Source organism: Oenanthe melanoleuca, chromosome 2, assembly GCF_029582105.1.
Source record: "Oenanthe melanoleuca isolate GR-GAL-2019-014 chromosome 2, OMel1.0, whole genome shotgun sequence".
NCBI classification, from domain to species: Eukaryota; Metazoa; Chordata; class Aves; order Passeriformes; family Muscicapidae; genus Oenanthe; species Oenanthe melanoleuca.
The window spans coordinates 142,610,145-142,634,035 of record NC_079335.1 but is presented as its reverse complement, the minus strand read 5'-3'; the positions used below and the strand labels follow the sequence as shown (position 1 = coordinate 142,634,035).

Below are 23,891 nucleotides of genomic sequence, written 5' to 3'. Positions count from 1 at the left end.
CAGCAAAAACCAGGCAGTGATTACACTGCTCAGGAATTATTTGTATTTCATTCTTCTCTATCAAGGCAAGTGCTATAAAAATTGAATGGCTTTGTATCTGAAGGATTTCCAAAGCCAGCAGTATGAGTTTCTGAGGGAAAACCAGCCCCAGCACCCATTATATCCTGTTTCTTTACGGCCAGCACTGAGGAATCCCTGCACAAAATGCAGAGCAAAAACAGAATCGAAAAAGGAATTTTAAAATGAAAATATACAAGTCGCAGATGTAGTTTTAACAAGACGGAGGTGGAGACACAAATTTACTCCTCCCTTCCCAAACCTGGCATCCTGGCATTGGCTGCCAGCCCCTGGGCATTCACTGAAGGCAGAATTGAGCTCCACATGCAGCAATTCTCTTTGAAGTGGCTTGCACAGCAAACTGGCAGCAACAACTTCAGAAGGGAAGGTTTGTCCTTGGGGAATTTAAAATTAGCATCATAACATGCAGTGCTTGTCAGAGCAGCCATTCATCAGTGATGTAACTCTGCCAGCACAGTTGTAAGTGATCAGTGGAGCAGGAGCCATTGGCTGAAAGCTGTGAGTTAATTTTGACCGTGCATTTGGAGGCACTGGGATATGTTTAGCAACAGGCAGAAGTGGTAATGACTCATTAATTCCACTTTTTGAGACCTCTCTGCTGACTGCATGCAGCTGCTGTGTGCCCAGATAGGCTCCTGTGCCTCATGTACTGTGTGTGAAGTTCTAAACACTAAATACAGCCCAGGTGGTCTGGGGAGCTCCATCCAGCTCCTAAAGGCCTCCTACTTAAGAGTTGTCCTCAGAAGCAAAATACAAACAGCTGCATGGCAAGCCAGCACCAGCTCAGTGACATGTGCCACTGAGCCTCAATGACCAGCCTGAGAGGTTTACAGTGGAATTAAGGCTGCAGGATGCAGATGGCCTCCCAAAATTAGTCTCTTGGTAGGAATTTCTCATCATTTAAATGCTGTTTCCTACTAGAGGTGGAAACCTGCCAGGTAAGAGCTACCAAAGCTGCTCAGCAGCAGAGGAGAGCAGGGTCTGTGATGGACCTGACCCACTGACACAGTGCTAAGGTGTCAGAACAGGAGGCTTTGGTGCCACCAAGGCAGTGCTGAGTCAGCTTGTAGCTCTTTGTCATCCCTGCTTCCCCTTAAGTCTGTGCTTTTGTGTCTGGTCCCTCCTCCTGCTAGAGGAACTGAACTTTGGCACTTTGGTGCCTGGTGGGAGGCAGGGCAGCTCCACACACCCCCAACACCAACCCCAGCACTGAGGGAAAGGTAAGAAATGTTTCCAAAAGTGTATGTGGGGGTTTCCCCCCTATTCCATCCATTCTTCACTTCTGTGCTTCTGCAGCCAGGTCACACACCCCCATATATGAGACAAAAATAAGAACTAGACAGTCAGTTGTCTGGAGATGCCACATGTTTATTAATCCATTCTAAAAAAGGATTACAGCATTTTTATTTTGCTGTAGTACAGAATAAATAAAGCCATAAAAATAAAAACATGTGCTTAGATAGTTTTGTACTGGTTCTACAAAGAGTATCTGCAAATAGAAAAATATAAGGACCCTTGTTAATTCATGGCTCAGTGGTTATCAGAGAAGGATGAACCTGGAAAAAGACTGGGAAAGCTCTTGAGTTTGACTTCTTATCCAATGCTACTGGCAACCTAGCACAGCTTTGGGAGAAGGAAAGACAACACAAGGTCAGCAAATTTCTGACCTTGGCATGAAAGGGCTGAGGTTTAGCTTGCTCTGTGGCTTATGTTTTGTAAAAAAAAAATTAAATTAATTTCTGTCCTACTACTCCCAGCTTCCTAGAGAGATGTCCAGTCAGCCTTAAACTCCTGCTGCAGAGCCAAACCCTCCTGCATTGGCCTTGTCAGCACACGACTGCCCCAAAGGTCAGCTGGGCAGATGGAATTCAAGGCCACCCTTCACTGCCACACTGGGCTGAACAGGGGTCATGGGAGTGGGCAACAGGAACAGGAAAACATCTCATTAGACACTGGGCAGCCAGAGGTGAAACACCTCTGTGCCCAGGGACCTGATACCAGCAGTGGAAGGAAAGTTCCTAACTGCACACACACAGTGGTCCCTCACCTGGGCTACACTGCCTCTCCTCCCAACCCCAGAGCTGCTCAGCTGAGTCATCACAGCCACAGGATCTGACCTGAGTCCATCTGGCAGCCACAGAGAATCCTGGCTCCTCACACAGAGGTTCAGGCAATGCCACTTCCCATCTCTTTCCAAGTTCTGGCTTACATGGACACAGTGGTGCAGAAGATAAAAGGTTCAGCTTTGGTCTCTGACATAAAGCCTGCTCTGGACAGTCACATCAGTTCAACAGCCTCGTGCTCCCCATTCTCCTGCTGTACCATGCAGCCAACTTTGTTGTTGAAGAGACGAGACAGGCTCCTCTGGGAGCTCCTGCCCTGCCCAGGCCTCTCCTTCTTCAGGCGCCGCTTGTTCCGCTTGCACATGCCCCGGATGTCCCAGATCCGCAGCGTGCCGTCGTGGGAAGCTGTGTACAGCAGCTCGTTGTGGATCTGGAACAACAGGGTCACACTTCACACTGAGCCACAGGGCTCAGAATCAGCACAATCAAACTGTCAAAAATCACAGCAAACACAGCTTGATCCCAACACTTCAGGCCTGAGCTCCTTGCAAGAGCCAGAGTAAATTATCACAAAAGCTGCTGAAGTGGGATGAGACATTACCAAGTCAGGACTCATTTCTCAGCCACTTCACAGACATAAACAGCAAGAGTTCATTAACAAACCCAGACCCTCTAGAAAAGCAATGGAGAACTAAACCCAGTCAGAGCAGGCTGTGGCTGGGAATTTCTGCACTGTTTTCAGACTGCTGGTTTTGATGTGGAGCTTAAGGAGGCACCAATATCATCATCAGTGGGCAGTGGAGCATTCAGGAATGCTTCCTTTCTCACTTCCCTTCTTCCTCTGCACTAAATTATAGGTACAATTCCTCCTTCAAACTCCACTGTTCTTCAAAACTGCAGTAATTTAACCTGGATTCACTGCTGTGGTTTCATTTCCTTTAGGAACCATTTGCTGCTATTGGTAATGTTTCCAGTTGTCCTTGTCCTACCCTGGAAGCCAGACATCAGCCTTGATGATCTTCCTGTTCCTGTATCAGTCTGCCACCCCGTGGTGCCCTGTGGCTGCCCTGTGCTGGACAGTGAGCATCTCCCTGGCTTACAGGAAGTACCACACAAGCACTACACCCCTCATCCAGCCCCTGTTATTATACTTAAGATCATCTTAAGGTTGCCACTTCTCAGTCCTCTCTCTCTTCCCAGGTTTTTTTGCCCCTGTATAGTTGGAAATTAAGTTACAAAGAATAATACAAGCTTGGTCTTGTCAATACTCAGGGCTGCCCAGGGTGATTCTATCAGGTACTGCCCAAATACATCCAGGTGCCCACCTGCTACAGAGCAGCTGCCCAGTACCAGGAGTTTGCAGTTTAAGATCATCCAGCCACTTGCTAATCAGAAGAATATACAAGAGAAAACAGTATTTACAACTCCATGTTCTTGGGATCAACTCCAAAAGGAATTTTACCTCCTCTCTTTTTCTTTGGACTGTCAGCCTGCCAGAATTACCAACAATGTCTCACACTGTGAATAAAAATCTTCATCCTGCACACAGCTTGCTTTCACTGAGATCCCAGTGCAGGGAGATGCAGATTCTTAAGAGTGGCTGCCCCGTCCATGGAAGAGTTCAAGGCCAGGTTGGAAGGGGCATTGAGCAACCTGGTCTAGTGGAAAGTGTCACTTCCCATGGCAGTAGGGGTTGGAATGAGGTCACTTCCCATGCAAACCCCTCTATGATTCCATGATCTTCTCATAGCCACAAAGCATTACTAATTCCTCCTGGCTTAACTGTTAAATGCCAGTCTCACTTGAGCCTAGACAATATGCAAACATTAGCTTTCAGTTGTAAGCCAGTGGCAGGAACTCTTCCATGTGCCTGGCAGGATGTGGGTCACCATGAGCTGGCTTCAGGCTGTTTAGGGATGCCATGCCCCTGGTGGTTTTGGGGACAATGCTATAATCATTCTGCCTGCATAAGGCAGAGACTTCTTTTCCCCTTAGAGCACTGCAAACACTTATCATTAGTGTCTTGTAATGGAAAGGGCCTCATGAGGCTGGAGCCCATCCTGTGCCCCACACAGCATCAGTTCATCTGCCTCAGTTCTCGTGGCTGCTTATCCAACCTGACCTGAAAAAACCCCAATCCCAGACATGGGCTGTCCCTGGGGACTCATCCCGTGGTTTCAGTTATCCTTATTAACAAGCTTTTCTAAAACTACAGAATATTCAAGTCATGCAATCCAAGACACACAGAAGAGTCAGCCACACCAGTTCCCACAAAACAAATGAGGGAGCAACGAAGTGAAAGAAGCCCCACCAAGAAACCTCTTCCTGACCTGGATACAGTTGATGATGAACTTGTGTCCTCGGAAGATCTTCTGCAGGACTCCACTCCTGGAATTGAAAGCTCTTGCACAGGCATCACCACTTCCTGTGAACACTGACACACAGCACAGCCAGATGTGAGCAGCCACATGAGGACAGTTCACAAAAGTTCAAAAATGTACTAAAACCAGCTCCCAGGGGGGCATGACATATCATTTGATTCTCTCCTCACACAAACCAGATCATTTTCATTTTGCTGACCCCAGCATTCTTGTTTTGGGTTGTATTTTTTGAAACACTGATTTGAACCTGTGGTTCCTACACACACCAGCATTTCACTCTACACATGCTTCAAGTATCTATTTCTGCTCTTCTCTTCCACAGCTATTTCCCTGCCTAAAGGTGCCTCAATAATTCTAAGCAGTCAACTTAAGTCTGGTTTTAAGGATTTCTACTCAACCTTTCATTTGTTTTACCAGAGTTATTTACAGCTTTCCATTCAGTAGTCCAGTGTTTCCATCACTTCTGCTGCTGCAAGAGGGGCAGGGTTGGGGTAACTAAATTGAGCATGACCAGGAATTTTGGCTATTCATCAGGTTTCCTTAGAGTACCTTCCTTACATGTTTAAAGAACAATTTCTCAACACTTCAGGATCTTCACATCAGATCTCCAGACTGCTGCATCCAGAGACTGTAAGGCAGTGTTAATATTTAGATTTTTTTACTTAGCAATATGCCCAGTAAGAAGCCCATTAGTGTACTTTAAAGGTTGCAAACTCTCTTGACAAACACTTTCCTTCAGTTAACCCAAACTCCTCAAATTTATCTAGAGATAAATATTTCAGAGCAGCAAAAAGCAATATATTCACTGCTCCCTGCATTTCATGTCTTTGTAAAAGCCACTAGCATGGGAAGATTTTTACAAAACTGGAGTGCCTGAAGCCAACAGATTCTTTATCTTTTGGGAGAAGTCAGGAACTGAATCCCTAAAGAGATGTGAAAAAATTATCATGGTAGTAAATTCAGGACTACAATAACAGATGAGAGAACAGACTATGTACTGCCATAAGCTTTTTAAATTCAAATGAATCAGCAGGGAACTGGGCACCTCCTGGGTGCATCTCCAAGAAACATCTGGATGTAGAAAATCAATGTCACTTTATATGGGCCACTATAATTCAATTTCCAGCAGAGTCCTGAAAAAGCATCATGCTCCACTCTGCAAATGAGTAGCAACAAGGTAAAGCAGGAAACAGGTACTGATTTTTTCCCAGTGAATGGAAATCACTTAATTCTGTCACAGACATGCAGAGAGGAGGAACCAATTAAGAGCTGTTTTCACCATGCAGCTGCCAGTTTACTTCAGCTGCTGCTATCAGAACTTCCCTTTTGACAGACATTCTTTATGTCTTTTGAACTGTCACTCTGGATTTGGGAAGTCTCTCTCCCCCTCTGAATTTCAAAGAAGAGCTGTTTATCTAACCCAGATTTAGCATTTAAATACATACTTATATATACCACCTGTGAAATAAACAATAAAATAAAATTAATTTCCATTTTTTACTTAATTTTCACAGACCCTTGGGAGAACATTTTTGAAATGTTCCCCTGGAGCTTTTGCAACAAGAAAAAAAATATGAACCACATTAAATTTTAAATGGCTGTTCACATACTTTAAGAGAAAAATAATCAACATATCATTAAATAAATTAGATTGAGAACCAGCTGTAATACTCCCAAAGCTATTAATTACAGAAGCAGAGTGAGGAAAGCCACTGGAAACACATTCTGATGATTTAATGCTTAATTTTCACATCTTTCTGGGCTCCCTGTATACTATAAAGCAACAGGCATGTATTTTTCCTCTCTTTCTTCTACTCTATTTGCTTATTCAGACCACAAATTCTTTGGGGCAATGAACCTTTGGGCACTGATCAGAGAGAATGCAGCAGTATTAAGATCTTCTAACAGAAAATTACTTCTTGGCTGAGATTTTTTTTCATGTTGTTGCTCTGGTGCAAATGAGACATAAACCATAACAAACATAATTTAAATAATTTTCTCCACATTTCTGAGAGACAGTTATGATCTGTCCCAGGTGAACAGATAGAATTTTAAGCTACACGAATTCCAATACTGGTATTCAGTTAACATGTCTTTGTAATTCTAATTCTAACAAAATCAGTAGATACTGTGGAAATTATTGATGAATGCACCACAATAATGCAAGCAATCATAGTATGTAAATTACTTCTTAAGGGGAAATTTCCTCTTGCATTAATCAAAGTGCATATAATACAATCTAACAAGTTCCTAATATTTTTCCAGAACTTTTTTTCCTACTCTTCAGGTAGAACAATTCAATACTCCCTGTTTGACACTTGTAGTATTTTTGCATTTGATTTAAAACAAGATCTTAAATAACTCTGTGAACTCCTCTATCACACTATCAGGATGTTCTTCACAGGTCTGACTCAAATGCAGCAATATTGTCTGCATTTTAATTCAATAAAAGAGTGTTGTGGAAAATTAATGTATGTGTATGGCAGGGCCAGGGTGGTAGAATGAGAGGGAAGAGGGAGAAAGCTGCAGAGCTGATGAGAGTGGCATCAGATAATGAATCTTTTGTTTGAACTAAAACTTTATTTTCTTTACAGTTTGGTCAAGTCTCTACAGGCTTCATGAAGAGTAGGATCAACACTGAAAAAATGCAGCTCTGGAGGTCTCATTAATGAACGAGAGAATCTCTGTCTCTCACCCAGACACCAATGTTCATCACATGATCAGCTTGGCACAGATAACTGTGGTTAGACTTGACAAAATCAATGTTTTGGTTTGTGTCTTTATAATTAAAAGGGGGAAAACACACACACAAAATCATCAGTACTTTGTCTACCAGTGAACATCCTGGATTACAATTTCTGGTTCATTTCCCTTGCTCTCCCTGCTTGAATCTTGGAGCAATAATAACTTGAAGGTACAGTGTGGGTTCAGATTCTTTCCCTTTCCATTTCAGCCTTTTAGCCAACTGTGGAAGCTGAAATCAGCAGAAATTATAACTTGCTGGTAGAGGAGAATGGGTAATTCTGCCATGTAGGTGAGGAGAGCTGAAATAACCACAAATTATAAATATTTTACTGGAGAAAAGCACTGATGTGGGACTTATGCTGAAAGGAAGACCAAAACAAGGCTTCCTGACTAAAATTCTACCTCTGGGCCTGGTTACATGCTAAGTTTCCAAACATAATTAAGAAATCAGTTCAGATACTGGGTTACAAATGTAGTCAGCAAGCATGGTGCCAGACAACTGCCACTAAACTGTGCAGGTACAACTCTGCTAACGTGCACCATCTTGCATCTGTCAGCCATTTATCACCATCACACTGAGGAGCTGCCAAAAGAGAGATCAAGGCCTAGATAGCAACCACTAATTTAATGTGATGTGTTCACTTTAAAGCTGAAGTACTGAAACCAAAATCAGAAAAGTGCTCTGAATGTCTAGGTTAGCTTAAGACAGCCATGGCCATCTCCTTCAGGGTAGGAGAGGAGAGGAGAGAGGAGAGAGGAGAGAGGAGAGAGGAGAGAGGAGAGAGGAGAGAGGAGAGAGGAGAGAGGAGAGAGGAGAGAGGAGAGAGGAGAGAGGAGAGAGGAGAGAGGAGAGAGGAGAGAGGAGAGGAGAGCTCTTTTTTGGGAAGCAAGTGAAGGTACATCATGTCAGACACCAAAGGCAGGATAAGACCAGGATGACACAGAGTTCACTGATAAAAAACAGAGGTGCGTCTGTCAACCCAAAGCCAGACATGCAGAAGGAAAGCCAGCACAGAGAGGGATTTAAAGAGGGAAGTTTGATGGTCAGAATGTACTGTTATGTCAGCAATAGACACTGATGAACAGAAACCACTGGAAACAGGAGGACTGAAAGTAGGAGAGCTAAGCATTAGTAAGACAAGAACTGCTTGGCTAGTGGAGGAAAGTGATCTGGGGAACAAATCCATGAATGATGACAGATAACAGGAAAAGAACTTGTGGAAATTGAGTCTAGGAGAGGGTCAGAGCCTGAAGAGGAAGCCTAGCAGTTAGAAAGGAGCAGTGAGCATCTGAGGTGTGATTCTGGTTTAGGACAGGGAGTTACACAGAGCCTCCAAGTCAGCAGAGAGAGGCACAGGCTGTGTGTCCAGCAGCAGCACTTGCTGTCCCCAGCACACAGTAGAAGCAGGTGACAGACACCAGACTAGTGAGGTTAAACCACAGCTACACAAACAACCCCCAGACAGCTCAGGATTTAAGCCACTTCCCTTGGTAACAGAAACAAAACAACTGCCTCTTCACTTGTGAGAAGAGGGAGGTGGAAAATGGAGGGGAGGCCTAAGCTTCCCACATGGAGTGGTGCAGAGTTTGGCACTGAGTGTAAACATGCTGGAGTTGGAAAAAAGTGACAACTTCACAAGCATTCAAAATGATCCTCCATTAACAACCTCCAGTCAAAGACAAACATTGAAAAAGAGACTGGAGGGGGCTAGAGAACACAGGAGAGGCAACTTACAGATGCCAGCGTGGTATTTCAAAGTGCTAACGCTGTGTTTGTGAGCCTTGTAGGTCTGGATCCGCTCCCCAGTGTCCACAAACCAGCACTTCACCGTCCTGTCAGCACTCCCCGAGTACAGGTGGCGATTCACCAGCTGAGGGGAGAGACACACATCAGCAATGGGCTCTCAGCTGAGGGGAGAGACACACATCAGCAATGGGCTCCCAGCTGAGGGGAGACACACACATCAGCAATGGGCTCCCAGCTGAGGGGAGAGACACACATCAGCAATGGGCTCTCAGCTGAGGGAAGAAACACACATCAGCAATGGGCTCTCAGCTGAGGGGAGAGACACACATCAGCAATGGGCTCTCAGCTGAGGGGAGAGACACACATCAGCAATGGGCTCCCAGCTGAGGGGAGAGAAACACACATCAGCAATGGGCTCCCAGCTGAGGGGAGACAAACACACATCAGCAATGGGCTCCCAGCTGAGGGACAGAAACACACATCAGCAATGGGCTCCCAGCTGAGGGGAGAGACACACATCAGCAATGGACTCTCAGCTGAGGGGAGAGACACACATCAGCAATGGACTCTCAGCTGAGGGGAGACAAACACACATCAGCAATGGGCTCCCAGCTGAGGGGAGAGACACACATCAGCAATGGGCTCCCAGCTGAGGGGAGACACACACATCAGCAATGGGCTCCCAGCTGAGGGACAGAAACACACATCAGCATGGGCTCCCAGCTGAGGGGAGAGACACACATCAGCAATGGGCTCCCAGCTGAGGGGAGAGACACACATCAGCAATGGGCTCTCAGCTGAGGGACAGAAACACACATCAGCAATGGGCTCTCAGCTGAGGGGAGACAAACACACATCAGCAATGGGCTCTCAGCTGAGGGGAGAGACACACATCAGCAATGGCACCTTCATGAAAGAACTGCACTGAAGGGACCCATCCCAAGTCACATTTTCCAACTCTGAGAGCAACAAGCTGTGCCTTGAAACACACAGGAGTGGTGAGCAAATCAGCCCTGAGTTCTTCATGGTTGCATCTCCCATTGACTTCTGGGTCTTAAAAAAAGCTCTCAGGTTTAGCTTAGCCCATCTGCTTGTGCTAGCAGGCAGGATTCCAGGGATCTTAACAATGCTAACCCTACATCCATAATCAGTTATATTACTAAAGCCTCAAAAAACACCCCCCCACACCCAGTGTTGTTTCTGCAAAGCATATTTGACAAGAACTCTTACCAGATTGTTATGTTTTAATAACAAAAAAACAACTTCAGAACAATTCTGAGTATCAATTTTTTTTAGAAAAGGTAAATTAAAATTAAAATCCTACATACCATAAACCAGTTTATGTTTAGTATGATCACTCTGTACAAGGTCAGTATTCAGAAATACTAACTCTTCCTTGAAACTGTTCTGTATCTGCATTTCCACAAGTCCTTTTAGGCTCTTATTGAATGACTAAGTAACTATCCTGATACAGGTTTTTAAACATCTTCAAGCAGATTATCTTCTGCTGTGTGTTACCCCTCCCTGCACCAGTCATCCTGCACATTGTGAGAACTCACTGGTGGGGAGGATGGGGCTGGTTCCACATAAACAGGACAGAGAATGACAAAAGGAAGGATTGCAGTTGGGGAACAGGGAAAGAGAATAACTGACCTGTACAAGACTAAAACACCAACCAGTTCACAGTAAACAAACTACACAAAACCTACAAGCTCAGCAAGGAAAAAATTCCATAGTAAACAGAAAAATCTGGCATTCTCTGACATCAAACTGAAGTTTTTCAGAGTCATTGTTATGTAGAGCCCAACTCCTGCCAAAAACAGCCAGTCAGTCCAACTCCCAGCTATGGCTCAAGGTAAGTTATATGGACTTGCAGCAACCTCTGTATCAGAGGGATGGAGAGACAGGAGGGAGAACTCTGACCCCCCACCAAAAAGTGGAATTTGCCAAGTATTAATGAATGGTACCTTGTTTGTCCACCACACATATAAGAAGATTTGAATGAGCAGCAGTGCACAGACCCCTGCTGCTTCTCTGCTATCTCCAGGAAACCAGCAAATGACAAACCAACCTGTTGAGGTCTTGCTCAAAGAGCACTTTTAAGGGTTGGTTTCCCTGCCACCTTAGATTTGGTCCCCCCACTCTTTGCACACTCTGTGTCTGTAAGTTTGGAATGTTGTTCGTGCTCTTCCATCTCTGCTCCCAATCCAAGAAGGAATGGCCCCATTCCCAAAAGGCATCAGAAGTGAGCTTTGTACAAAACAACACTGCTTTGTTACAACATGAAACAAAAGGTATTTTAAGATACAAAGCACTGCAGTGATGGGACTGTGATAACCCTCACAAGAAATGTGTGCAGGCAGGCCAAGAGGCTCCCTGGCCACAGCTCCCAGAAGCTCAGCTGGAGCAGGACATGCCACACTTCCTCCCAGCAGAATCTGGCCCATGGGAGAGATTTCATAGCTGAAAGCCAGGAGCTTGTAAAGCACAAAACACTGCAAAAAGCCAGCAGTACTTTGAAATGTCACTTCCTATTACGTTTAAGCTGTTTTAGCAACAGCATTAATGCTACATCTCCATGAGGAGAAAGAACAAATGGCCAGCAGCTCTAACAAAACCAAGAACCACAAGTTAGCCTGAGGAAGGACTTTTAAATTTCAGTCTCTCCCTGAATAGGCATGAAGAGCATTTTCATGTGCACCTGCTAAATGGAAGAGGATGCTTTGAGTTGTGATCCTGCTGCATGGTTCATGGCTGAGTTGTTGCATTTCTTTTTTAGATATCTTGCTAGCAGCATCAACTCGCCCACTAAGCAAGGAAAAACACTAAATTATAACCTCCTGCAGGTAAATGCCACTCTGCATTAATGGTATATTAGCTTATGCTGCTTCATTTCTACATTTAAGTGGGTGTATCAATGAACAGGAGAGCTTCAGCTTGCCTAGATTTGTTAATTTGTTAAATACAAAAATGTTTCAATTTATGTGGACTTACTCGGGTAATTTACAGCATCAGGATTTTAAGAGCCTTAGAATCACAGAATGGTTTGGGTTGGAAGGGACCTTAAGGATCATCTAATTCAAACCCCCCCTGCCATGGGCAGGGACACCTTCCAGTATCCCAGGCTGCACCAAGCCCCATTCCACCTGGCCTTGGACACTGCCAGGGATGGGGCAGCCACAGCTCCTCTGGGCAATCTGTGGGAGTGCCTCAGCACTCCCACAGGAAATAATTTCTTCCTAATCTAATCTTCCTAATCTTTTAGTTTAAAGCCATTCCCCTTTGTCTCATCACTCCATGCCCTTGTCCCAAGTCCCTCTCCAGCTCTCTTGGAGCCCATTAGGCACTGGGAGGAGCTCTAAGGTTTTCCTGGAGCCTTTTCCAGGCTGAACAACCCCAGCTCTCTGTGTTTGCCTCCATAGCAGAGGTGCTCCATCCTCCTCACCATCTTCACAACCTCCTATGGGTATGCTCCAACAAATCCATGTCTTTCCTGTGCTGAAGACTAGTGCTGGATGCAGCACTGCAGGTGGGTTCTCACAAAACAAGAACAGAGAAGAATTGCCTCCCTTGAGGTGAACCCTGCCCATACTGGTTTTGCTGCAGCCCTGGACAGGGTTGGCTTTCCAATGTCTGAGATCTGGTGAGGTGGTCAGCACAACAACTATCTCAATTAAATTCAAAGCCTCTGTGCTGCCCCATGAAACACAGCTCCAGCCTAAGTTGCAGCACTTTAGATATCTGCATGTAATCTGCATTTAAAATAATCATCATCATCACTTATTGTTCCCCCAGCAAAAGCACCTTACAAGCTGGCCTCACACTCTGTGGTTTCAAAATGTTTAGCAGACAGTTACATATTCCAATCTGTGTCTGTCCAGAGAAGATGTGACATTTCTAAAGCTCTATTTTCCTTGGCTGGCTTTTGAGCACTTGGTTCACTTTGGCCAGCTGCCCAACAAGGTTCCTGACCACAGAAAGCCATGGCCAGGCAAGGACAGCTGCAGCAGAGTGGATGACACAGAACAGATTGGCAGCTCAGATACCAATGGGCCAAGTGGATATTTCAAACCCATGCAGTTTCAAAAACATTAAAAACCTGACAACAGTTTGATGAACAGTTCTAAAGCCTCAGCCAGACAGAAATAAAAAAAAAAAATCACTGCATTTTCATACTTGCAAATCCGGATTGTTAATTTTTCTCATAGCTCTGAGAGATTTTGCTTTGAACAGATGAAACACTGACATGTGAATGGAGCAAATTTGTCTTAATCCTCAGTCCAAAGTACTGGAGATGGAACTATTCCTTGAAAAAGTTCAGTCAAGCTGCTTGTGAGTTGCAGAGTAATATCAGTAGCAAAAGACAAGTTGTAAATGCTTTAGTAGTTGCAGGTCTCATTAATAAGAAAAAACCTTGGTTGTAGCCCCACAAACACACAAGAATTTTAATAAAGAACAAATTATCACATCCAGGGTTGGTCTCTCAAGACAATCACAACCCTATTGCTTCACAAGCTTGGCTGAACTGCATAAATGCAGCAGCTTAAGACAATTTCTACCTGTAAGAATGCCAAGAAAATATCTGCAAAAGAGCTGTTTAGCAGATATTTCAACCTTATAGGAATGGACTTTGCCCTCCCAATTAACCTTTGCTATGATAAACAATTTTTAGAGAGCCAATGAGATGTAATTGATTTTCCAAAGAGATTTGGACACATCCTTTTGCTGAGGGTCACTGCACTCAGACTGGCCCTCATGAACTTCAGGATGAGTTCACATGAGCGACCACATACCCCATCACCAGCTTATTGCTCTCACGGGGGTCAGTGTTCCTACAATCTGGAATTTGGGTCTTCTGCTCACAGCCACTTCTAAGTCAAAAATCACCAAGCTGGACCAATCTCGAGTTACAACTATGTAAGCCTTGGGCCAGTTAAGAGTTTCAGGATCCCATTCAAACCACATCCATTTTAACGAGCTAACAGACTCCCTGTGGGCAAGAAATTGTTGGGTTTTTTTTTTTTTGGTTTTTTTTTTTTCCCTGAGAATCCATCTAAAATGAGCTCTCTGGGCTGGCTGTTAAGAGAATGTTTTTCAGCTTTTTTACTGCAGTGCAAAGTGATGGCCCCATGTTTCATTCTTACAGGTGTTGTACACCTTCACATTCCTCTCATTCACATCTTCATCCCCTGATGCAACAAAAACAAATTACAAAATATACATGCATGGGAAGAAAACATTTCTGTGCCTGTGATCACAACAGTTAAGCACATAAACAGAGTTCAGGCAATGGCTTTGTTCAAAGCCTTCTTTTCTTCTAGTCAGCTTTAAAAGGCAACTGAAGGGAATGTCCAAACAAAGGAACTTTTGCAGGAAAACCAGAAGCAAGTCCTTGCCCACTCATGTTCACGGTCTTCAAAAGGGAGTTTTCTTGCAAGAATGTTTGCTGTAGGATCCAAGCTAAATTCCAAGCTGGATCATTTCTCTCTGCCAGCTTTTGGCAGCACAGTTTTGATAAACACTCAGAGGCAGAACAATCAGTAAAGGACAAAGCGATCCTTGTGAACAGTTTGCAAAGCTACTTAGGAGAGACATTTAGAAAAACACACACAAGTAAATATTTAAATCAGGGTTATTCAGCCTATTGCAGGCAGTCACATTAATGAAAATGCATATTTGATTATTAATTGCAAATATTGGTCTTTAGCCAGGCCTGAAATTTTAAGTGGAAGAACGAGCATGAGCTATGTTATTACACTCAGCCCACCCTGGCTTTTTCCCATCATTTCCTATAAAATCTCATTATTGGCTCTTATATGAAGAGGGAGCTCCCAAAACAGCTGCTGTACTTAGCCTGCCAAGCTATCAACACACTGCAGGAGGAGGAAAGTGAAGAATTCTGGCTGCTCCACTGTGAGTTACCTTGCCTGACTGGGAAAGTCAAGTAATCAATGCTGCCAAAGCACCTAACATGGACACAATTCCCACAGCAGATAGAAAGTCTCCCAGCAAAACCTCTCTCAGCCCAATTTAAATGGTGGAAGGAGAAGAGAAGTGGGATTACAAGCTGCAGAACTCCTTTGGCAGCAGAGCACACACAGTGGGTTCAGTTGGTCACCTTCACCAGACTGAGCCCTGGACAGCAAACAGCCCAACCTCATCACTCCCCTGTCCAGAACCACCAAGGACAGGGGACAAGGGAAAGCCCAAAGCTCACCAACACCTTTTGTTCTGCCATGCTAGATGAGAGTTTTTTCCAGGCTCCTCTACTTGCACTACCTAGCAACACCACCTTAAAGGATCTTAGAGCAACTGGGGAACGTTCAAAATCCGAATGTGTCTGTGGCATCATCCCTCTGCTTTCCACACACCAGCACTGCAGGAAGCAGGGAGGAAAACATGGGTGTGCTTTATGGCTATCTACCCAGACAACTCCTTCAAGCAGCTCCAGGAATTTCCATTCACTGCTACAGCAACACTATTGGTGTTTACTGGAAAGTAATGGGAGATGACTGGAACAGGCCAGACCTAATTAGCAGCAGTTCAGAATATCCCGGGGCATTCCTGTTAATAACAGCTTTTTAAAGTTGGGGAAAATATGGTCTCAATATCCAAATTTTTCCTGATCTGTGTCCAGGATTAGAAATCACACGGAGCATTTCTCGAACTTTTTGAAAGGTCATCCTCCCTTAGGGATCTTTATTTGAATAAATAAAATGAAAAGCAGTTTTTATGTTTTTTTCCCTTTTTTTCTCCCCACACAAGCATTGTACCACCCAGAGAACAGGTAACTACCTTCAATTGCTGGTCCCAGCTTAGTTCCTCCAGGAAAGCAGAGTAAAAATCTGATGTAATCAGCAGCTCACTGCTGCACTATGAATTACTGTCAATAATTAAAACTTCTGGCTACTGTGAGCAACTCACAACTACCTCCCAGCCCTTCCTGACTCAGGGTTTGAAAAATACCATCCCAGCTCACAGATTCCAACACTGTCACTAGGAAGACTGAAGCAAAAAAGGCTTTTTGAGAACAAAACAAAAATAATAATAAAAAACCCACCTCTATTCAGGAAGTTTTCTTTCTGTTGAAACATCTTTGTATGGATTCTGGTGATTGACCCCTTTCTAAAAGAATGAAAATACCATGTGGGCTGTGCTGAGTGGCAGCCAAGTGGAACAGAAGGGATAGTGTTGAACCCAGAAAGGCAGAGGGAGGAATTAGGAAAGATCGACAGCCTAAAGCTATTCAACAGCAGTGACTGCTTAAGCTGGGATAAGTTTGAGAGGCCTGGACACTAAATGCTCTCTGTAGGGGCTGTTTGTACCTCAGCTGGATCCTCCCAGCCCCAAACATTAACTGGTGATGAGAGAAGCGAGGGGCTACCAGTCACTCAAGAAGATTTGGCCAGGACTGCTGCCAACACAGTCTTGGCAGCAGTGGTAGTCTTGTGTACTCTGAATTGTTCAGGTTTTCCAAATAGATGTATTGGTTTTGCTTTTCTTCTCCCCTACAAGAAGTTCTGTTTGTTTAAAGCCATTGCTTAACTCTGTGCTCACAGGCATTGCTCATTCCTGAGCATTCAAAGGGCATAATTGAATTTCCCAGGCTTCTGGGAGAGGGTCAAGCCAGCTTTGTGTAACAATTTTAGCAAGAACCCAATTAAATTAAGGCAAACTCTGTTGTTGCTAATCTGTGCCTTGGAGAAGGGTTACAATTAAACAACAAAACATAGCGTGACACTAAGGACAGCAACAGATTTACTTCAGCATCCTCTGAGTACATTACCACAGTATCATAAAAACAAGATTTAACACTGAGAATTTACCCAAGCAAGACAAACATTACTCCAGGGCAATATGATATTGTGTGGGTTTTGTTCTTTTTTTTTTTTTCTTTCTAAAAGTGAAGGAAAACAGAATTCCTTCAGAATCCCAGGTTTTTTAGTCTGCTAGTGTCAACTGTGACTATCCTATTTAGAAACAAAGGCAACTTTTATTAAACAACTATTGAAGATAGTTGCCTCTGTAAGTGAAAAACACATATGGACACAAACAGGCAGAGTAGGGAGAAAAGCTACTGTCATTAACTTCAGTCAGACATATCCATGTATAAACATTCATGCTGACCTGAAACTGAGTGACAGACCATCCTGTACTCTCTTTAAATACACTATAAGCATTTTCTGGAGAGTAATATGCATACAGGATAAGTGCTTGTGCTATAACTCCCCTTTTGCTTCATCTGCCTGACCTCCTCCTCTCCCCTGCAATGTTAACAAAGCTGGCAGCATTCAACAGAAAAATACTGCAAACAGAAAAACAGAGTATAGTTTTTCAGATCATGTTACAGTTTTTCTCCTCTCTCCTCCATAATTTCCGGATTTCTCCCCCCATGCTCTGCTTCTCATTCCCATTTTCCTTGCCTGTTTTCTTGTCTTGGCCATCTGTTTCTCCCTTTCTTTTCTCACATCTTGTCTGTGTGGTCTTTAATGTAGGATTTCTTTCAGCTTTATGCTTTCATATTATCTTTTGCTCAGTTTTGGGCTGAGTTTTTTGAAGTTACCTGGTTTGCTGAGTGTTTTTCCCCTCCACTTTTTAAATTGCTGGACCTTGTGTTACTTGCTCACGTTATTTTCTTCAAAGTCTGGTAAGCCTGACTACACAATCTCACTCAGATGAACAGTGCTCTCAGCATACCTACTCATGAGTTCCATGACCTAGTGAATTTAAATAGATACTGAGCTAGAAGTTAGACCACTAGAAGCTAAGAGGAGATCACTAAGTGTTTTAGAGAAAGAGGACTTGTCTCAAGATCAGAGAGCACTATTATTTTGTTATTACATTAATATTTAAGCTCACAAATTACAACCTGTCTCAGAGTAGCTTCTGAAAACTGAGACCCACATGAGTTAAGACACAGACACCCAAAGGCCCTTGAGGAAGCCTCTGCCCTTACCTCTAGGCAAATTACTGATCCTTGGTGCTCTTTGAAGACTTTCAGCTGCTCTCCAGTGACAATATTCCAGGTCCTGATGGTGTAATCCGTGCTGCCAGAGAACAGCTCCCTGTTTGGTGCATCAAGTATAAGGCATAAGACAGCCCCAGTGTGTCCCAGCAGGGTCTGGTAGCAGCGCCCGCTGGACACCCACCAGACCTTCACAGTGCAGTCCGTGCTCCCTGTCACCAGCAGGTCCCTGCTCACTTTCTCCTCCTCCTCCTCTTCCTCCTCCTCTTCTTCCAGCACATCCCTGGAGGAATAGTGAGCTAGAGTCAGGACACAGTTCCGATGGCCTCGGAATTCCTGGATTTGTTTCTCCTTGTCCACGCTCCAGCAGCGGGCTGTCCTGTCATAGGAGCCACTGAAGAGATAGTCTTTAGCAACCAGGATTCTGCAAAAAATAAAGTTTGTGTATATGAACAGCATTGCTCTTTTTACATAACCATCTTTTGTTACAGTTTCAGTGCCAAGTACCCCAAAGTATGAAACAGCAGCATGAATATAAAATCTTTGGCATTTTTAAAAATCAAACAATTCCCTGTTTCTACTTCAAAATTGAGATCACTCATTCACATTGATGCAGATATTTTTACACATAGCATCGTAACTTTGTGCATTTTGTTTTCTTAAAATTCCTTCCAGCTAAAACTCCACCCTTCGAGGAATATGAACTTTCATAAGTTATATATAATACCTAAAAGTTTGTTTTGTTGTTTGGTTTGTGTTTGTTGGGGTTTTTTTTTTTTTAATTAGCTAATTATTGGTAATTAGTCATTAATATTTCTTTATAAAAAATTATTTTAAAACAGACCTGTGATAATAACAGAATCAAAGCAACAACAAAGCAACAAAACAACATTCCAGGAATCTGAACTGTAACTGCCAGTGTGCAAAATAACCATCTTTCCATCATAAAGTAAGGAGAGTGAAAGAAAAAAAATACACCTAATTTCACTTAGCTCAGGATCTCAAAAAAGGTAAAGCAAGAGCACCCCACTTATTACATAAATGAAGAGAAACCAAAGATTACATCTCAGGAATTCAACTTCTTGGGCCTTTGAAATAATGAGTTGTAGCTGCACAAACATACAAGAACAGAAAAAAACTCTACAGTTCATATTTCAAACCAGAGATAGGAAACATCCATAACCTGCCTTCTTTGTCAGCTGACCTTGGTCCTCTGGAACCTTTCAAACAGGCAACAAAGTCATATGAATGGGGAACACATTTCCTATTTGCTGACTCAAGTAAAAATCAGGCCTGTGCCAAAACACAGAACCAGCCTTCCTAACTATTTACAGAATCTCACTACACATCATATGTGTTTTGAGTTTAGAAAGGAACTAAAAAGCCCACACGCCCACCAGAAAAGAAATGTTAAAAAAATACCAATCTTTGACTGCTCTCTTTGCCATTAATTAAATCCAGTCCAACTATTAATAGGCACTTTAAATGGAAAGACCAATCAGCCACACACAGCAAGTTTATTATTAAACTTCATTTGTCCAAAGAGGAATAATAATTACAGAAAAATCCCTGACTTTATCCCTCTTGCTGACACAAAAGCTTGACAGGATGTTTTTAAACCTATTTATCAAAAGCATCTGTTATCAATTGGATAATTTCTTCTGGAATTTCATTCCTAGCCTTGGATTCCATTCCCCTGCTGTGTGCCTTTCATTTCTCTCCTATCTGTGTCAGCAGTGTTGCTAGAAAAACTAATCATTGCAGCACAGAACACGAACTCAGAGGTTTACACAGCCCTTTTTATGAGTGCAGCAATGGGGAACTGCAGTGAAATGGTGAAGTGTGTGATACCAGATGACAGGAACACGAGGGGAGAACCCCACCTGTTAACAATTGAAGTGTGGCCTCGGTAAATGGCCAAGCACTGCCCGGTCACCACGTCCCACTTCCGAATGGTGTGGTCAGCACTGCACGTGAAGGCAGCCTCGTTCTCCAGGTGGCAAAAGGTGATGTAGCTTTCATGTCCTAGCAACAACAAAGGAAATCAGTCACTGTGCATGCACAAAGGACAGACTAGTCCACCTCTTCACCTTAGCCAAAAGGGAAATGCAAACAAATGTACCAAAACTCCAGTTTTAAATGCACCACCGTGCTTTTCATGTTTAAAGATTTGTGTAAAACACAATCGTTTCAAGTCACAGCAGAAAACTTCACTGATACCAGGATTAAGTGAAAGAGTAAAACAGTACAGTTCCACCAATCAGGTAAATCAAACAGTATTGTAAAAATGTAATGAGATAGATTAATATCAATACAATAAAACTCAGACTAATGAAGTTTGAAACCAGTAAAAAGCTAGCTTATTTTTTCAACTACAAAATGCTTTTGCTTCCTCCTTCTGAAAGCAGGGAAGAAAAAGCTCCATTACAACCCAGCCCACTGACTATCAGGACACAAACAGTCATAAATCAATGCATAAAACTCTGAAAAAAATGACCTGAGACTTACCAGCAAGTTTGATTTCATTGGCCAGGCAGAATGAAAAGCAAACAAAAAAACATTCCAGGTAAACAGTCAGCCAATACTTTCCCCCACATGACTAAACCCCACAATTTTCTAAGTATCAGTATACCTTTAAGGAAAATAAAGGGAGGGAAGGAGGGAGGGAGGGAAGGAGGGGGGATTAGAGCACAATTGTTTACACAATATTCAGAGTACACAGGGATTCTACAGTTACAATAAAAACAGACACAACCACTGCTCTAAAAATGTCACACTGACAAACAAGGCAATACCAAAAAAGAGGAATCAATATTACCATCACAAGCTTTTGTTGCTGCTTAGCAAGATGTGTAATTTTTCTATTGTAACATTAAATGTACCACATGTAAAAATCACAGTAGGCTTCACATCCCAGCTTCATCCAAGATCTCTTGTGTGAAATTGCTGTCATTTATCTAATCACTGGACTACTATTACCTTGCAATCCTCTGTTTTAACATTTAGACTGTAAGCTTTCAGGAGCAGAACTGTTTCCACTTAAATTACAAGAGTGACAGCTATAGCTGAAGTTGGTGGGCCCTACTGTGACTTAAATACTATTCTTTGAGGAAAAAAAAGAAAAAAAATAAATCAAAGAAAGACAATTGTAATTTAAGAGAGGCAGATGAACAAAGGTATTAGAAAAACAGAATGTTGTAAAATAAAGAGGTGGTAAAAAAACTACAGGAAAGCAGACTTCCCAGTAAAACACTGTTTCACTGACTGCAAAAGACAGATTTCACTACAATTCCTGAAGCCTTGTTGTAGTTCAAAAGCAAACCAGAATCCACATTACAAACACATGGCGTGTTTCCTCTAAAACAAATTCATCACATGCCAAAATTTAAACAGATAACCAGGGCTATAAGCTAAACTACACACGTTCTCCCATATTTGTGAAACTTTTTGCAAAGCAGCCTGAATGGATCAGGTTTCAGTCACTGGGATTTTTCTCACAGCATCATGTAATCCAGCTCTGAGATCAAAACAATATCTTGGTTACTGCACCAAAGTCTGCCAGGCAGATTTTAGCCATCAGTAATACTTGACCCACACACAGGGTGCCAAAACCCCATGTGGCAGACAAGGTCTGGTGCTGGTCTGGCCAAAAGCAGCCACCACACAAGTCTGCTGGTTGTCCTGTGGTGGAGCTTGAAACTGCATTAGAGATACAGGTTTATCAGTAATTATAGCTTGTAAAATTAAAACTGACATGACAGCTGCATGTGTGCATAAGTATAAAATACACACAATTATCTGATTCAACTGTCAGTTCAGAAACCACTCTAGTTTACCCAAACACTGGCAGTACTGGCAGATTCCATAATAATGAATGCTGTCCAATACATTTCTCTTTCTAGTTAAAAGTTAATTAGTGGTTTAAAGGGATTTCTAAGCCTAAAGCAAATGCAGCGAGTTTTCCAGAAGCTAGAACCATGGCAGGATGTGGAGAAAAAAGACAATACTCCATAGTAAAGCACAAGCAAACAACAAGGAAATCACAGCAATGTGATTTCTTCTTTGGAAGAAAAAAAAACATTAGAAATTCCAAATTTAACAGCTTTATTTTTTTTTTTTTCTGTATGGAAAGAACATGAGTGGGAATACAAACATTTTTAGCCCACATCTAGACTTGTTTCATGACCGCACTGTCTACAGTATTTTTTTCTTTTCAGTTACTGACATGTCAGTCTAAAGATAATTCTTTTAAGATGCAAAATTAATTTAAATTGCAAAAACCTAGCAATTAACATTGCTGTGTATCAAATGAGGATGGAAAACAAAAATAACCTATTTAGCAAGGTTCTTTTCCAGAAGCCTGGGTCAAGAGGTTCTAAAAAAAGACCACCTGAAGAAGAGATGATTAAAAGGACCAAAGGAAAAAAAAAAAAAAAAAAAAAAAAAAAAAGGGAATAAAAAAGTCAGTATTTTTTCACGGTGTAAAACAGGGCTTTAAAAAAGTAACCTAAGTTAAACAACTTAGCACACCCTGAGATAAAAGGATCCATGCATTCAGTAGTGCTGGTAACCTGTTTCGGGCTGAAATAGCTCCTGCTGTAATACACTTCAAAACAAAATAAGGATGATTCTGGCTGCCCGGCAGGGACCGAAAGAGACCAGACACGCTGTGTGGCCCGTGCCATGCCCACAGCAGCTGCCGTACCTTGGAAGTGCCCGTGGCACTGGCTGTCGGCCGTGCTCCAGAGCCGCGCCGTGCCGTCCTCGCTGCCCGTCAGCAGCCGCTGCCCGTCGGGGCTCAGGCTCAGCCAGTTGATGCCGCCCTGGTGATCCGTGCAGACCTTCACGGCCGAGCCGCTGTTCCCCATCCCGGCGCAGATCACGGGCGCTTTGCAGCCCGCAGACCGCGCTCCGGACCTGCGGCCGTGCCCCACAGAGCGACTGCTGCCATTACCTCAGCTCCGAACCATCGGCAGGCTCCTGCACAGGGACACAAAGGGGGAACGGGAGAGCGCGTTAAACCATTTCATCGCCCCGTGGCTGCATCCCTTCCCCAGCCAGGGCTAGCTGAAGCACGGAGCGCTGGTTCCCCGCAGATCCGAAGCCCCACGGCGCTGGATGGGCGCACACGCTGCCCGCTGTGCCCTCTCCATGGGCATAGGGCACATCCAGCCCCCTGGGGGGACTGAGCCCGGGCGGCAGCACCGCTACCTGCTGCCCTCGCCGAGGCTGCTGCTTTTTAAGAAATCTTAGGGACTTTGGGCACGCCGAAGAGCCGAAGCCTCTGCCTGGGGAGCCCGGGCTCAGGCGGCCCCCACCGCCCCGGGCTGCCGCCATCCCTCCCGCACGGCCCCCAGCATCTCGGCACTCACCGCCGCGGGCACGGCTCCGGCGGAGCGACCCGCGCTCAGGGGGAACCTCCTCCCGCCGGGTCACCGCAGCCACCGCCGGGCCGAGCGCGGGGTCCCGCGGCCGCTGCCGCCTCCGCCCTGCGGGGAGGCGGGAAGGGCTCCCGCCGAGCCCCCTCAGCCCACCCCCGGGCGGGCCCTCACCCCCCGCCCTGGCCCTGCCTCCATTACCTCCCGCTCCACGTTCCAGCTGCTGCCTCCCCCCGCCGCAGCCGCCTCGCTCCGCCCGCGCAGCTCCCCCGGTGCTGCCGCTCTGCGCCTCGTCCTCCGCTCCGGGGGTGCCGGGCAGCGCTGCCCCCGGGGCGGCCTTGGAGCAGGGCCTCCCCGGGGCTGCAGCCGGCCCTGCCGCGGTTCGGTCTCCCCGCGGGGCGGGAGGGTCTGTCCCGGCCGGGGTCTCGTTCAGAACCGCACCGCAGCCGGAGCAGCCCGACAGCAGCCCCGCATCCGCGGCGGAGTGCCGGGCTCGTCCCGGGGGAGGCAGCGCTCCGTGAGGCACCTTCGCCC

General features: G+C 44.4%; 1 protein-coding gene across 4 annotated transcripts; it reads right to left on the bottom strand.

Annotated features, from left to right (window-relative positions):
• Positions 1–1,427: 1,427 nt before the first annotated feature.
• WDR86 (WD repeat domain 86) lies at positions 1,428–23,614 on the bottom strand. Of its 4 annotated transcripts, none has more exons than XM_056485550.1 (8): positions 23,559–23,614; positions 22,685–22,959; positions 19,863–20,004; positions 18,164–18,403; positions 17,971–18,079; positions 9,003–9,138; positions 4,472–4,575; positions 1,434–2,571 (listed from the first exon to the last, which is right to left on the bottom strand). In XM_056485550.1, exons 2-8 carry the CDS (start codon positions 22,845–22,847, stop codon positions 2,356–2,358), a joined length of 1,110 nt encoding a protein of 369 aa, XP_056341525.1. In that variant the 5' UTR covers positions 22,848–22,959; positions 23,559–23,614; the 3' UTR covers positions 1,434–2,355. The 4 variants fall into 4 exon arrangements, with proteins under 4 accessions (XP_056341523.1, XP_056341525.1, XP_056341524.1 ...); XM_056485549.1 differs by lacking the exon at positions 23,559–23,614 and adding an exon at positions 23,352–23,466; XM_056485548.1 differs by lacking the exon at positions 23,559–23,614 and adding an exon at positions 23,352–23,480 and having other exon boundaries at positions 1,428–2,571; positions 17,971–18,403.
• Positions 23,615–23,891: the final 277 nt, after the last annotated feature.